The sequence below is a fragment of the Leptonychotes weddellii genome, chromosome 13 (assembly GCF_054177405.1).
Source record: "Leptonychotes weddellii isolate Sample4059 chromosome 13, ASM5417740v2, whole genome shotgun sequence".
NCBI classification, from domain to species: Eukaryota; Metazoa; Chordata; class Mammalia; order Carnivora; family Phocidae; genus Leptonychotes; species Leptonychotes weddellii.
In genome coordinates, this window is record NC_138381.1 from 39,717,619 (window position 1) to 39,732,718 (window position 15,100).

The 15,100-nt window shown below is 43.4% G+C and overlaps 1 protein-coding gene and 1 non-coding gene across 3 annotated transcripts in view; one reads left to right on the top strand and one right to left on the bottom strand.

Annotated features, from left to right (window-relative positions):
• Nucleotides 1-5,729: 5,729 nt before the first annotated feature.
• LOC115945083 (small nucleolar RNA SNORA63) lies at nt 5,730-5,860 on the bottom strand. Its single transcript, XR_004079562.1, has one exon. It is a non-coding gene; the product is annotated as a small nucleolar RNA SNORA63 (small nucleolar RNA).
• A 2,256-nt stretch (nt 5,861-8,116) lies between these two features.
• The window catches only part of CDH2 (cadherin 2), a 210,119-nt gene continuing 203,135 nt past the window's right edge, over nt 8,117-15,100 (top strand). The window contains exon 1 of one of the 2 annotated variants that reach the window (XM_081801460.1): nt 8,117-8,283. In XM_081801460.1, coding sequence (XP_081657586.1) covers nt 8,224-8,283 — 60 coding nt within the window. In that variant the 5' untranslated portion in view covers nt 8,117-8,223. The remainder of the gene's footprint in view (nt 8,284-15,100) is intronic. The other variant, XM_081801459.1, reaches the window with a different exon arrangement.

Sequence of the window (15,100 nt, forward strand, 5' to 3'; positions counted from 1 at the left end):
ATCACCCAAGCAAAGCTGAAGTAGGGTAGGATGGCTTATGGAAAACTGGGAGGATCATGTTAAATTCTGCATGCTGAACATAATCCCCTTCCCCAAGAAAGCCTCTGACATGAAAGACAGAGACAAAAATAAACACTGCAAGAAATGCAACAGACGGTAAACTAGGATGATTCAGCGAACAGAAGAAAACTTTTAAACAATATGTAAAGAGATAAGAGAAGCTTTTCCATTTATGAAACAAGAGCAAGTTGCTATAAAAGAAACTATCAGAGAACCACCAAAAACTCTTGGAAATAAAAAAATAGGACCAAATATTCAACAGAAAGGCTGAAGGAAAAAGCTAAAGAAATCTCCCAGAAAACGTATTTGAAAGAGAGAGAATGTAGGGGGGAGGCAGAGAAAATAGAAAAAAATGAGAGAGATAAGAAAATTAAGGATCGACCTGTAAGGTTCTGCATCCAGAAAATAAGAAAAAAAAGAAGCCAACTTACATCTTCTTCAGTTAAAGCTTAAACTATCTCATTAACATATGGATAGAGTTCATTTTCAATTAAAAAAAAGGCTATAATTACAAAAGGCCATTTTATATCATTTCCAAACTTACAAAACTTACTTCAGAGGCAGAATTTTTGAAGTATAATAGGTTTATAATATTTGTTGAGGTAACGATTTGAGAATGGGAATAGCAGTGCACATCCCCACCAGCAAGCATCTCTGAGTGAAAATTTCTTACTGTTGATGATGACTTGCCCTTCTCAAGAGCTGTGCAAATTCTGGGAAAGGACAGACTGAACTGCACTGGATGACTGCTACTTACCAGTCGCCCTGTTGTGTGGCCCTTCCTGTCAGTTCTGGATGCTGAAAAGAAAAGGCTGTCCCACGCTCTTGTCCGAATTCCATATTTTTTCTTTCTCTTTCTTTTTTTTTGGGGGGGGGGGCATGACTCACTTCTAAAACTGAAAAAACATTTATTGAGTAATTACTAGGATTATGACCTTGCCCTGGTCCTGTAGTTTAGCCATAGTCAACATTCTGTCCACATTCTGTCCCCTCCTCTCATTACAGAGCACAACCTTCAGGTGCTTTAGTTCTTTCCTTCTGATGTTCGGCTCTGCCCATTTGTCTTTGCCAGCCGCTCATCCCTTCCCTCAAAGCCCTGAGGACCAGAAACCTCCAAGAACTCTTCCCAGGGGCTAGTAGGCCTCCAAGGGATTAACATTGCATATGGCTTGGATAGGTAGTTTGGGAATGCAAAAACATGCTTATTATTGGCTGTCTAACAACTTTAGAAGTGAGAATATTCCCATCTCCTGCAAACACATTTTTGAAAAAGCTTCTCAAGGATGATTCAAAATAATAGACCTCCCAGAAAGAAAATGCTTATTTATGGTAATCACTCGGCTCTTTTGAGCTATGGAAAGAATGAATCACAGTGACATACATTATAAATTCTGTAATAAATGGGACTATTGTTGATTTTTTTTTTACATTCACCATTGAAAAGGAAAACTTGGACTATATCTTCCCATATTGTATTGCAATGTAAGAAGTCCTCTATGGATGATTATGGTGTGTTTAACTGAATATAATATTCTCAAGTATCTATGGATGAGCATGTGTTGCCTTTGTAATGGAAAGATAAAATGTTATTTTTAAAACTGTGGATAAGTGGAGGGGGGAGGGGAATGATTTAATAAGCACAAGACAGCTTGTTGGTTATGCCACATCATTAAAATGTGACTTAACTTTAGGTACCAAATAATCATTCCTCTTGTGAGAGCCGAATCCACAGCCTTAAAGAATACTGTATATTTATCTACAACCTCTCTCTAAAGAACTAAATAGGCTTTACTGACATTATTTTTTTAGACAACTCAGCATTTTGTGAGGAAAGTGGAATTATTTAGGTTCTATAGGTAAGAAAATGTGTAAAGAAATTACGTGGCGTGTTTAAGAGGATTCAGCCATTCATAGATCTAGGAAGAGAACACAAGTCTCCTGAATTTAGGGAATATTTTTCAACTGCCTGGAACTTCACTGGAGGAAAGGGCACAGAGTCCGTATAAGCTCAGATACTAAATATGTTTTAGTATCCTCTAAACACTGACCGTTGTATTTCAGAACCTTCCAGAAGGCAGATCTTTGCTTTTATAAGGACACAAGGGCAAAAGTTTGGCACAACTAATGTTACCAAAATCTTCAACATGATTTGTTTTATTTTCTGAAGATACGTTTATCTTGAGAAATAGGCCTTCTGATTCTTAAGGAATCCAAAGTGCTGTTGTTATCCCATAAACACTCATGCTTCCTGTGTAGAAGGCAGATTTCTTTAACATCATGCAAATTATATTTTCTCAAATACAGCTGATATTCAAGCAGGACTCTGAAATCAACTATGAAATCTTGACTCTGGGAACACATAGAAAGTCATTTGAGAAATAACAGAAGTCAGGTTTACTGGAGAAAATTTCTAAGCCAAGTAAGTTTTAGTCCTGGTCTTGCTATTATCAGTTTATGAGATAATCCAAAAATGAATATGTTTTCCTTTGTAAAATCAATACATTAATATTGAAGATAGTTTCCTACTAATACTTCATATACTCAGATGTTTTTATGCATCTTGTAAAGCCACCATATATTTATTACTTTTCTCAGTAAAATATGTATTCAGCCATTGCTACCTACATTAGAGATTTCATGTCCCTCTGTAAAATTCATGCCTCCCAAATAAAACTCTGATTCAAAGCCTTGTTTGTTTTAATTGCAGATAGTACTGGAGGAGGTGAGAGGAACATTCACTGAGATTCCTCAACAACTCTGCTCCAAATCCCCAGCGGAAGTAAGCATATTTAATACACATATAGATAAAACGCCAAGTCCCTCCTGTGTTCCACTGTGTTCATATCATAAGAAATCCTGATATATTATCCACATTTTAGAAATAATGAAAAGAGCCTTAGAAATGTTAAGAAACTCACCCAAGTTCATAAAGCTAGGTCCACCTGAATTCAAATCCATACTCTGTTTATTATACCTTTCTAACTTCCAGAAAGGGATTGTTTGGGGGGGCGGCGAGGAAGGGGTGTTCCTTGTGATATAAAAGCTGCTTGTGAATTACCTCCCTGGTCATGGAAATGTACAACTCCTTTATTCACTTACTTGACCATATGTACTTCAAGTTACTAACGTGGTTATATTTTCCATGGAAACATTGAGTTGGATTTTCAAATACTTAAAAAAATAAAAATAAATAATTTTTTTTAAAAAAGAAAAGAAAGACAGAAAGAAATGTAAATAATATCTCCAAACAAGAGTAGATTTAAGAAATCCAAGTTTTTCTTCTAATATTGGCACAGATGACGACTTCTCTGGCTGAGTACCAAATGAATGGCACAGTCGGTTGAGAGTCCAACTCTTGATTTCAGCTCAGGTCATGATCTCAGGGTCCTGAGATCGAGCCCCCCTCCCTCTTTGGGCTGCGCACTCAGCATGGAGCTTGCTTGAAATCCCTCTCTCCTTCTCCCTCTGCCCCTCCCCCCATTCTCCCTCTCTCTCTCTAAATAAATAAATAAAATCTGAAAAAAAGAGAGAAAATATACGAATCTTGAAACACAAGAATCACACTAAATACAGTGAGATGATCACACTGAAAATGGAACATGGGAACTGAGACCAGCAGAGAGAAAAACAGTTATGAGCCCCATGTGATGTATACAGCAAAGAACAAAATAGCTAAGAGAAATAGTGGACAAATCCACAGCCTCATTAACTTTCTTTTTTCTTTTCTTTCTTTTTTTTTCTTTCTTTTCTTTTTCTTTCTTTCTCTTTCTTTCCTTCCTTTCCTTTCTTTCTTTCCTCTTTCTTTTCTTCTTTTTTTTTTTTTTTGTTAAACTTTCCTCTCATTCCATATCATTGATTTTTCTAAAGTTAAAAGGGACTCTCTAGATTAAAGAACCTAGATAGGACTGGGAGTCACAAAGCAGGTGTCTCATTGGGGTTCCCTACTTGCCAGCAGGTAGTCTTGTGTACCTCTTTAAGCTTCAGTGCTCCTGGAAAATAAGGGGGTTGCACAGATCATCTTTAACTTTAATTTAGAACATTCCATAACTCTATAAAAGGGTTATAACCCAGGAAAGGTCAGCTTTAATACCCTAATGCTAACTGAGGAGAAACTTGCAATGTGAGGGCCATTTCCTAAGGGAGAAGGGACAACCCTAGCTTGCCATGGGGGTTGGGAGAGAAGGAGGCAAAGTTGAGGAGTGTCTTCATTTAATATTTGGGAAGGACACTTAGCAGGATAAAGACAAGTATGGTTCCTGTCTTGAAGCTGTGTGGGGCGGCGGGGAGGGGAGGTTGTAGGTGAGGGTGCTGCAGATAGATACTACTATTTGTCATTTGTTTCCAAAGTGAGGACCCTTTTATCCAAACACTTGAATGATGTATTTTTAGGTTTAGCATCTCCCGTTTGAGAAAATACACCACAACAAAAAAGTTGTTATGATTTTACTTTGAAATAAATGTTAAAAATGAATCATCATGGTATCTATATACATATGAAAACTAGCTATGTGCACATCATTTATTCAGTCTGTCCACAATGCTTGGTGCACATATTTGAGACCTCTTGTAGTAAATCAGCAGCAGCCCACAGGCCAGAAATCAAGGGATTAGACTGATTTTCAGTGTATGAGCCCAGCCTTAATTTTTATTATTTTCTTGTTTTCTTCCCCTTCCCCTACCACCTGGCTGTTTCTCTGGGTCACTGCCAAGTCCCCTGCAGCCCTGGAGCTCTGCAGGCTGATGGAAAGTTAGTCTTCTGACTAACAATGCTGTGATCTGGGGCTGAAAATCTTAAGAGTTTGGTCACCATTTGCCCAGAGAAATGAATGGCCCCATTAGATTATTTTAACTGGTTCAGTGGAGGCAGGGGTGTGTTGCGTGCCAAAGTCAACACTGTATCTAATTTTATTAACATCAAATGGATGCACAGTCTCCAATAACATAATTTTAGACTAGTCTATTCCTTCTTGTGATAAAAGGCTGATTAGCAAGATTTGGCTGACCACGTGGTCAAGTTAATCTCAGGCAAGTTTCCAAAGCAATTCACAACCATTGAAAAATGAGAGGCATGCAAGTTGGACCAAAAACAAAAAAACAAAAACAAAAACCCTGCAAGTTCTTATCTGTATGATCAAAAACTATTGGAATCAGAGAATTAGTTAGCTGACAGGCATTGACAGGCATTCCAAAGCAGATTTTGAAGTCGTAATAAGAGTTTAATTTATAAGGGGCATGATGTTTAAAGCTTCTAGCAAATAATACTAACAAGCAATAGAGTTACTCATGCTGAAATCTGTTCTAACTTTAATCAGAATGGCAATAAACATCAATGGCTACTGCTGGGAGTGGGGAGGAATTTGAATTGACATGACCTTCCTTATTCTTTTTGAGAAAAAAAACTAGGAAATTTTTTTGAGATTCATTTTATTTTATTTATTTTTTATTTTTTTAAAAAGATTTTATTTATTTATTTGACAGAGAGAGACACAGCGAGAGAGGGAATACAAGCAGGGGGAGTGGGAGAGGGAGAAGTAGACTCCCCGCTGAGCAGGGAGCCCGATGTGGGGGGCTCGATCCCAGGACCCTGGGATCATGACCTGAGCCGAAGGCAGACGCTTAATGACTGAGCCACCCAGGCGCCCCTCAAGTCAGTGTTTTACTTGGTAAACATGTCTGAGACCATGCATCCCTGGCTGCTAAGCACCATGGCGGACAGGACTAGAAAAGTAACAGCTTTATTTTGAGCAGGGGGCAAAGACAAGGCAGCACTTTACAGCTACATTGTAACTAGATCCTGCATCTGAGATTCATTTTAAAAATGGCCTACAATATTATGTTTTAATTAAAATTGAATAAGCCTCCCTATGAATATTAAATTTCTAAAAGCCTAGCCAGCAATAGTACATTATCAAAAGCTGCATCACTCATGTCAAAGAAATTAGTACTTGATTTTTAGAAATTTATCAAGTTCTTAAATGATCAGTATCCTGAAATTCAAATTCAAATAATGTTAGTACTTCAGTTACCCGAAGTAGAAGAATAATGTTCATTAACTACAAAGAAGTTCCACGACCTCCAGAGTGTGGAAACGTTTAAATAAAATACTGGTATTTTTATTTACCTGTAAAACCTAAAAAAAAAAGTTCTGGAAAAAATTCATTATGTAGCCAAAATCAATGACTCCTCACCCCTCCCTCCGTTCCACAAATGCTTGTGACCCAAACTTGTAAAGTCTCTCACTTTTTGTGTACCACTCCAAGTTCAGGCCTTAAGGAGAGGAAACAAAACTCCGTTACTTGGTGCGAACTATCAGTCATTTTATCTTTTAGATAATCCTATTTTCACAGCGAGCTCTGGCTTTTAGGTTGTTTACCCCTCTCTTTCTCTTTCTTTTCTGTTTTTCTTTGTTGACGTTGTTGGAGGTGGTGTAAGGAGGAAGTCAAAGTCCCTGAAACTGTTTGCTAAAAATTGTGAACAGTACCACTAACGAGTTAGAAATATAGAACGGGAGACTTCAAATAAAATAACACGCACTCTCTAACTCTCAGAGGGAAGAAAAGAAAACGAAACAAGAACACACAAACTTGGGCTGTTCCAGCACATTCGCAAAGGTGGGAGAAGTACGAGCGCCACAGGGAAACCGCGGCCTCCGCCCTCCCCGGCCCTCAGGTGGCTCAAGGCAAGCACCTCAGACAACAATGGCCAGGATGGGCTCTGCCTGCGTCGCCAGTATGCTGTGTCTGCCCTTATCCAGAAAAATAATCTATCTCGAAAGAATGACAAAACAGAAAAAGAAGCGTCTGTTAGGCTGCCTAGGAGGCATTGTCCCCTTTCCTGATCTCTGATTCCCCATCGCGGTCCAAGGAGGAACCTGCCAACCATCAAGTTCCCGTGCAAGTAATTTTATTTCCCGCAGCCCCTCCACCTGCCGGGGCGGTGCTGCTCGCACCCCAGACTTCCCTCCGGCGACCCCCCGCGGGCTGCAGCAAACACGGGGTGCTTCGGGGGGGGACGGGGGCGGGCGGTTGCCGTGGATTTGGCCGGCTACCGCCGCAGCTCGGTGGCCTCCGATTGGCCACGACGCGGGCGGGGAAGCTCAGCGGAGGAGGGAGGAGGAGGCGGGGGCGAGGGCGGCGGCGGCGGGAGAGGAGAGGAAAGGAGAGAGGGCCGCGCAGCCTAGCAGCGCGTGCGGCGAGCGCCGGGAGAGTGGCGGCGGCGGCTGCGGCTCGCGTCCATCGCGCTCGCGGAGGCCGAGCGGGGTGCGCGGGCGGTGGCGGCGGGGGGTGGGGCGGCGCGCGCGAGTGAGCGGCGCGGGGCAAAGACCGGCAGGCGGGTGCCGGCGCGCGGGCAGCAGGGGTGGCCGCGGCGGCGGCGGCTGCGCGGGACGGAGCCGTGGCAGTAGCGGCCGCGCCGGCCCCTGGCCTCACCCCCGTGCGGCCGAGGCCGGAGAATAGTCTCCAACTCTCCGGGGTGCCGGAAAGCGGCCCTCAGCCCCCTCATTCCCTCCCGCCCCCACGCAGCGGAGGCACCGGGCGGCGGGACTGCTGCCCTTTGTGGGCGCAGCGCGCACGGCCCGGAGCGCCCTCCCCGCGGCGCTCTCCTCGGCATCTTGGTCTTGCAGAGCGGCCCTGGAGAGGGGACCCAGAGGAAGCAAAGCCACGAGCCCGAAACCTCGCGTTGCGGAGCTCCTCGGGAGCGCCAGCCGCTCCACTTCCACCTCCGCATCCTACACCGGCCAAGGTCCCCGCCGCCTGCATCCCTCCCGGCTTCCGCTGCGCTTAGGGCCGAAGCCTAGCCGCCTGCGCTGCCACCGCGGCCGCCTACACACACACACGCACACACACTCTCTTTCTCTCTCTCACACCCTCACACGCACGCACGCCTTCTCCCCCGCCCCCTCCCCAGCTCCTTGATCTCTTGGTCTGTTTTATTACTCCTGGTGCGAGTCCCGCGGACTCCGCGGCCCGCTATTTGTCATCAGCTCGCTCTCCATTGGCGGGGAGAGGAGAGCAGCGGTGAAGGGGGTGGGGTGGGGAGGGGAAGGGAAGGGGGTGGAAACTGCCTGGAGCCGTCTCTCCCCGCCGCTGTTGGTGCTGCCGCTGCCGCTGCCGCTGCCGCCGCCGCCGCCGCCTCCGGCTCCTCGCTCGGCCCCTCTCCGCCTCCATGTGCCGGATAGTGGGAGCGTCGCGGACCCTGCTGCCGCTGCTGGCGGCCCTGCTTCAGGTACGCGGCGGTCTCCGCGGGCCGGGCCGCGGGCGGGGTGGGGCGGGCGGCGCCGGGTCCCTTTGTTCCCCGCGCCGCTGCGGGGCCAGGCTGCGCACCCGGGAAGGGAGGTGCCGCACCGCGCGGTCGGGAGCTGCGCAGGCACGAGGCTCGGGCCGGGGCGCTGGGGCAGGGCTGGCCGGGCCGGCTGGTCTCCGGCGCCGCTCCCGGCGGGTCCCGAAGGGACCTATCGCCGGCCCCCTCTGTTCTTCCTTCCGGGCCGGGCGAGCTTGCAGGGGGTATCTCCGGGCAGCAGAAGGGTGAGGCAGGACAGCTCCCAGGTTTTGCAGTTTTCTGCGCTTCTCGCCCCTCGCTTTGCACTTTGCTCCGATTTTTTTGTTTATTTCTGCAGGGATGGGTCGCGAGTTTGCAGTAGGAATTCTCACTCTGGTGTCTTAGTTATGGGACGTGCCTCCATCCCACCCCACCCTGGCACCCGCGCGCCTCCCGGGGCCCGAGGGCTCCACTGTCCTATTGTCCTTACCCAAGACCAGAGTTGCTTTCTCTTCTTGTCCTCTTGCCCTCACTGTGTTCTGTGTCGGTCCCATCTGGAAGAAAACCTCGTCCCCTTGCCCCGAAGAGTCAATGCGGGCCGGGGCCTCCGCACCCAGACCCTGGCCCCGCACGCCCCGTACTCTGGCGGGTGGGGAGAAGTTCCGTTACTCGGTTATTATTCCTCTTCCTCTGTCCGCTGTCTCTCCCCTGCGTTCGTCCTCGGGGACGCCTTCGCAAGGAGCCTCCGCACTTTTCACGCCTTCGGGAGAGCGCCAGACAGCTTCTTCATAGAATCGGTACTAGGAGTCTTCTCCGCGGCAGGAAGCACCTGCTTCAGGCAGGTCGCAGGTTCCCTTGCCACTCCGCGCCACCGATCCCCAGCTGGGCTGACCGACCAACTTTCCCCGCGGCGTCCAGCGGAGGATAAGCCAAGGCCCCTCCCGGCCGCCCACACGGTCCCGGGAAGCGACGCCGCGCGCCTCAGCCCCGACCCCCGCGCAGGGCGGGGGCAGGGCGGGGGTCCTAAATCGGCCCCGGCTGGCGATGGGGTTCTAAAGCGGCCGCAGGAGAGGGGCGTGTCCGCCCTGAATGCAGGTCAGGGTCTTTGGGGAAATCCGCCCAAGGGGCCCCCTGCGCACCCTTGCAGCTGGGGGTGGCCAGCGAGTAGCAGCTCTGAAAAGTGCGGGCGCGGCTTGGAAGTGCCGCTGCGCCGGGGGCGGCCGGGGCTGGGACAGATGGTGAGGATCGCCGCCCTCCATGGTCTTCACGGGTCACGGCCTGGCGCGGTCCGGCCGCGGCGACGGTGGGGTGAGGGGGCGAATGCGGGCGCCGGGGGCGGGACGGGGTCGGCGCCCGCGGTCTCTCGCGCTTTCTCCCGCCGCCCCCTAGAGGGGTGTGGGCAGAAGCCGCTGGAGCCCTGTCCATGGTCCGCCGTGGAGCCGCGCGCCCTGTCCGGCTCTGCGCTCTCTTCTCCCAGGTCGTGCTCTCCCGCTTTCCGGCGCGCTCTCTCTCTCTCTCTCCCTCTGACTCCGTGGCCGCCCGGGTCCCGTCTTTTCTCCTTTCTTGGGTTTCTCCTTTTGTTCTTTCGTCTCCTGCTGGTCTCTCTCCCCTTCCCCCACTCGCCAGTCCGCCCCCCTTGGTTCTTCTGACTCTGGGGTTTGAGAACTATTAAACTAGACGTTTTTGGCCTCTGCAGTTTTGGGAAGTGGATGGAATTTCTTCTAACTGGGGGAGGAGACCAGTCAGTCACTTGCTAACAAAAGTATCTCCTGTTATAAAACCGCCCTTTATTCTTGAAGTGCGCACTCCTCATTCTTTCCCTCCTGTCACTTAACTTACTGTTTCTTCTTTTCAAATAGGGTTTACTAAAGGGGTTAGGCTGAAGGGGAAGGAAGGAAAAAATGCTACTTCGGTGGTTTGAAGTTAGGGGGAGGGCAAGATAAACTTAAGAATCCTATGGACATCAGATATTTTCCCTTTTAAACAGAAAATGCCGTGGATCAAAAAATCTTATTTTTAAAAGCATTAATTTTGAACATCATTGAGTGGTCTTACTAATTTACAAACAAGTTTTCATAAATTTTCAGAGTGTGAAACCAGCAGTAGATAGTATCATGTTCACTAACTTTTTGATCTGAAAGTATGTTTTAATTGAATACTGCGCAGTGAAGTTAGGAGAGGAGGAGACATTTGTTGGTCATTCATACCGTGGAACTAAGTGTGGTACCACTGGAGCAGTCTCATTTTCTCTTAGTCATCTGCCTTTAAGTCAGGTGTGAATTTTCTAAGTCATTTTCTCCTTTAAGCATTTTTTAAAAATAGAATTTATAAACGTCACATACTGCGCTTATCTTTACGGTCCCATGTTCTTTCTCAGTTTCTTCTAAATGGATGTTATGTTGACATTTGTAAACCCTCAGGAAAAGGGAAGTTATAACTTTGTCATCAAGTTATTTGGCAGTCTCCTAATTCCTGGGTGCAAGTTAAGCAATTACATTGAATAATTTGCAAGGTCATTAGGAGTGAAAGCAGAGCAGTTTATGAACATGAGTTTCAGGGTTAAGTGCACCATGTGAATTGTACAACTGAGATTAGAAATGACTTTGTGCTAATGGCCTGCTTTACACACCAGAATAACAAAGATCTATCTGCAAGGTGAAAATGGCCCCTTCTGCAGTCATCTGCTATTCAAGTCCAGTTTTTGGGGTTTTTTTTGTTTTTTTTTTTTTAAGGTCAGACTAAGAAGGCAAGACTTTTAGGAAAGAGGATGAATAGGTTATTAGTATAGATATAGAGCAACCTTATTTTTTCAGACCAGTTAAAGAATGATTAAATATTCAAAAAGACTTTGTGCGTTTATGTGTTAACTGAGGTGTTTCTTGTTTTACTTTGAACACTTTTATTTTTACTTTGAGAGATCCTTTATTAGTTTAGTTGTTCTCTTACTTAGAGTTATATAATTCTAGTCATTTTGCACATTATGATATTCAGCTTTAAGATTTTCTCTAATTCTCCCTTATTTTAACTTATGGCATTAGTATTTTCCTTTTCACTAAAAACAAGAAAGTCAAATTTAACCATTAAATTTCAAAGATCAAAGGATATCACAAAGTTATGACAAACTTCCCTTTTAAATTATGCAAGTGACTTTCAAGGCCTTCAATAGATTTATCATCAGGCAAAAAAAAAAAAAAAAGAAATCAATTTTATTTTTACTACCTACCCAGTAATTACTAGACTAAAAAATCTGCTTTGTTTTTCTAGTTCACGTTTTAATGGCATAGTTCCATTCTTCTTATTTAAATAAATTTGTATGGGTTATGAAGCATCAAGGACATCACCTTAATGTTTATAGATACTCTGGATTCTTAGTCTTATCACATAAGTCCTGCTTTCAACCTTGGGTGAGGAAGTATGAAAAAAGATGGCATAAACCATATGCGATTTTCACCTGTTAGGTGTATACACTTTGAAGAGATTAATATTCAACACATGAGACACATAAGAAGAAGCTTTATTTTAGGAAATGGGAAATCTAGGATGCAGTAATCATTTTAGGTATAAAACATATTTATTCTCAGTGTTTATTTGATTTTCATGTGTCTTTGTAACAACTTATTGTGAAAGTAAGGAGAATTAACATAGTTGGTATTTATAGGTTATTTTACTTAGTGGCCATAGGTATGCATATCGTTGCCCTTTTCTTGTCTTATGGTATGTGGTCATTACTCATAGATGGTGCATTGCCAGCATACTAGGTGTGATTTGATAAATAATAATTTGTGCATCCCAAAATATTTTATGGACACACTTAAAATACATATATATATGGAGATATATATGTAGACAGATAATCTGTATCTGTCTATCTTTCTATCTATCTGTAATTTCTTAGGCCCCAATTGCAAGTTCAGAATTTACTTAAGATTGTACTTTTTGACTTTCATACGTTCCTGGAAGTCTGCTCTGATCTTCTAAAAGTTCAGACTGAGATTTTAAGAGGAAATTTTTTTAGATTGTATTTTTTGCATATAGAGACTAAAGTCTTCTTGGGACAGATTATTTTGGTGACAATATATTGCACCAAACTGTCCTTAATTTCCCTTTTCATTAAAAATTTTCAATTCTTGGGCGCCTGGGTGGCTCAGTTGGTTAAGCGACTGCCTTCGGCTCAGGTCATGATCCCGGAGTCCCTGGATCGAGTCCCACATCAGGCTCCCTGCTCGGCGGGGAGTCTGCTTCTCCCTCTGACCCTCCCCCCTCTCATGTGCTCTCTCTCTCAAATAAATAAAATCTTTAAAAAAAATTTTTTTCAATTCTTAAATCTGTTGTGCCTCATTAAGCTTCAGGGCTATTAATCGGGAAATGTCAAGACTTAAAGCAACAGTTAATCTTGCTTTAAAATGCCTTAAAAAAAAATCCTAAGTAACTCAGATCCCCATTCTGTTTTCAAAGGGATATTCTTAAGTTAGAAGAGTGATTTTTAAAGAAAAATCCTAGATGTTATTTAAGAAATGCCGTGTTTGTGTATATACTCTACCATTTGCCCAAGTTAACATTATTCAAATTTGTTCTTTTGGCTCAAATACAAAAAGTAATCAAGTTTAAGCACTGCACAGACTGGTGGTGAATTTTATCAACCATTTAAAAAATATGATAGATTTGAAGTTTGGATTTTGTCATTTGAATATTTATCTGCCATTAGTATACCTTCTAAAAACCTAAGCATTTTCAAATTGGGTTAAGAACTATAAGTTGAAATGTAATTTGTATTATGCCGCACATTTCTGTCTTTTCCTACCAAAAAGTTATTTTTGTTTTAATTTTTTAGCAAATTATATCAGTTAATTTGAGCAGATGCTAGTCTTTGTGTATTTAACTAAATGTAGATCAGTTTTAATTAAACAACCCTATTTATGCCAGGGAAGAGATTTATATAGATAAATGTTTTAGTTAGAGCTGTATCTTCTGCCTATATAGAGTGATGTCTGTAAAGTAGTCAAAAGAAGGTGAATTCCGGAGCTAAATAGGACCTTTAAAAAGATTTAGATTTAAAGATTACGATTTGTGTTACAACAGAGTTTTTAAAAGGAAAATTTGGGTTATAAATAAATGCTTCTTGGTTCTTATTTCTGGTTACTCTCTTTCATACTCTGTGCACTTCCTTGTCTGAGCTTCCCCTGTACTTACAGCAGTGCAAAGACCTTGGGTTGTGTATATATGTACAACATGTATGTTGAGGACTGGTATTTACACACGTGTCTCCTGCAACATTTATCACAGTTTAGCATGAAGTGTCAATCCATAGTTAATTGACACCTCTGTGTTTGCCATCCAAGGTGATTTGGGTACCAAAGGTGTAGTAATTTTGTTCTGTGCAAATGAGCTGATGTTACATAGGGTCAAGGTCAAGAGCTAGTGTCAAGGGCAAGAGCTAGTGTCAAGGGCAGGGAGCCTGGGGTTCTAATCTAGTCTAGATGTGGCTTATGCCCTTAAACTCTCCTGACCTCATTTTCTTCAACAGTAAAATACTGGGCCTGGTTGGATTAGTTGATCTCTAAGGGACTTTCCAGTTCTGGGACTCTTGGGGCTGCTTAAAAATATCCCCCAAATGACTCCTTTTCAAAGACTTTGGAATGACTATAATTTTTAACCTGAAATGCAAAGATTTCCACAGACTCAGAGTGGTAGAATATCTCTTTGGAGGTCATTAACAATAGTTTATTATATATGGTAGGTTAGAAGTCATCTCTCTTTTTTATATGCTTGACTTTTAAAAGTAATTTTTTTTCATTGGCAGTGCTCCTTTTACCACTAAAAGTAAACTATTTTTTTGGGTTAGACTTGAAGGGGAATGTGATACTACTGAGAATAAAAATTATTCCTTTTATTCCTTATATACTTCTGTGTTTCTTTGAAAGAAGATAGCTTCCGTGAGAACCTTTGAATTGAGTGATATGGGTCAGCACTAAAAATATAGCCCATTGACCTAGCAAGTTATTTTTCTACAGGTATGTCTGTATTCATGATGTACACATAATATATAAATATATGTGCATATATAACATTATGTATTGATATGTTTATAATTACAAAAGATTGGATTAATTGAACTCTGAATGTCATTAGTAGGAATTGATTTAATAAATTATATGTGTAATATGCAGTTACATTTGCGAACCCTTGCTGTGTGGAGTAAAGCATTTTAGTTCTAGTTCCAGGTCAAGAAAATGATTGTTAAACCACCTAATGTTTATGGCATAGCCACGTACCTAGAAATGCTTCAGAGAAGGACCGCGAAAATGATCAGTGGGATTTCAGGGCTTCTGAATGAGGAGAAATTGGACGAAGACCACCATAGAAGCTGTGACGAAAGAATAGGTAATCAAACAATGTAGGAATAGGATGAAGATGGCCTAAGGTAACAGTAGAACGTCCTAAAGTTGTGTCAGGAACAACCTATGGCAGGCTGAGCTACAAGTAGGTCTAAAGAAGATTGGCTAAGTTAATGGGTAGTTAAATAATAGCTTAGTTTCCATGTTGTATCATAAAATGACTATACTGTGCTGAGTTATTTGTGCCTGAGAGATTACATTAGTTGGTTTAAACCATTGTGATATTTCTTACATTCCTTTGACTGAATATTTAATTTTTCATCTATTCCTGGTGGCGAAAGTGTGGCCTAAAGTGTAGTCTAAACACCTTAGTACTATCTAGAATTTGAGATGCAGAAGAATATTTAGTATAGGAATCAGATGTTCTGGTCTACTGTCTTGATTAAATA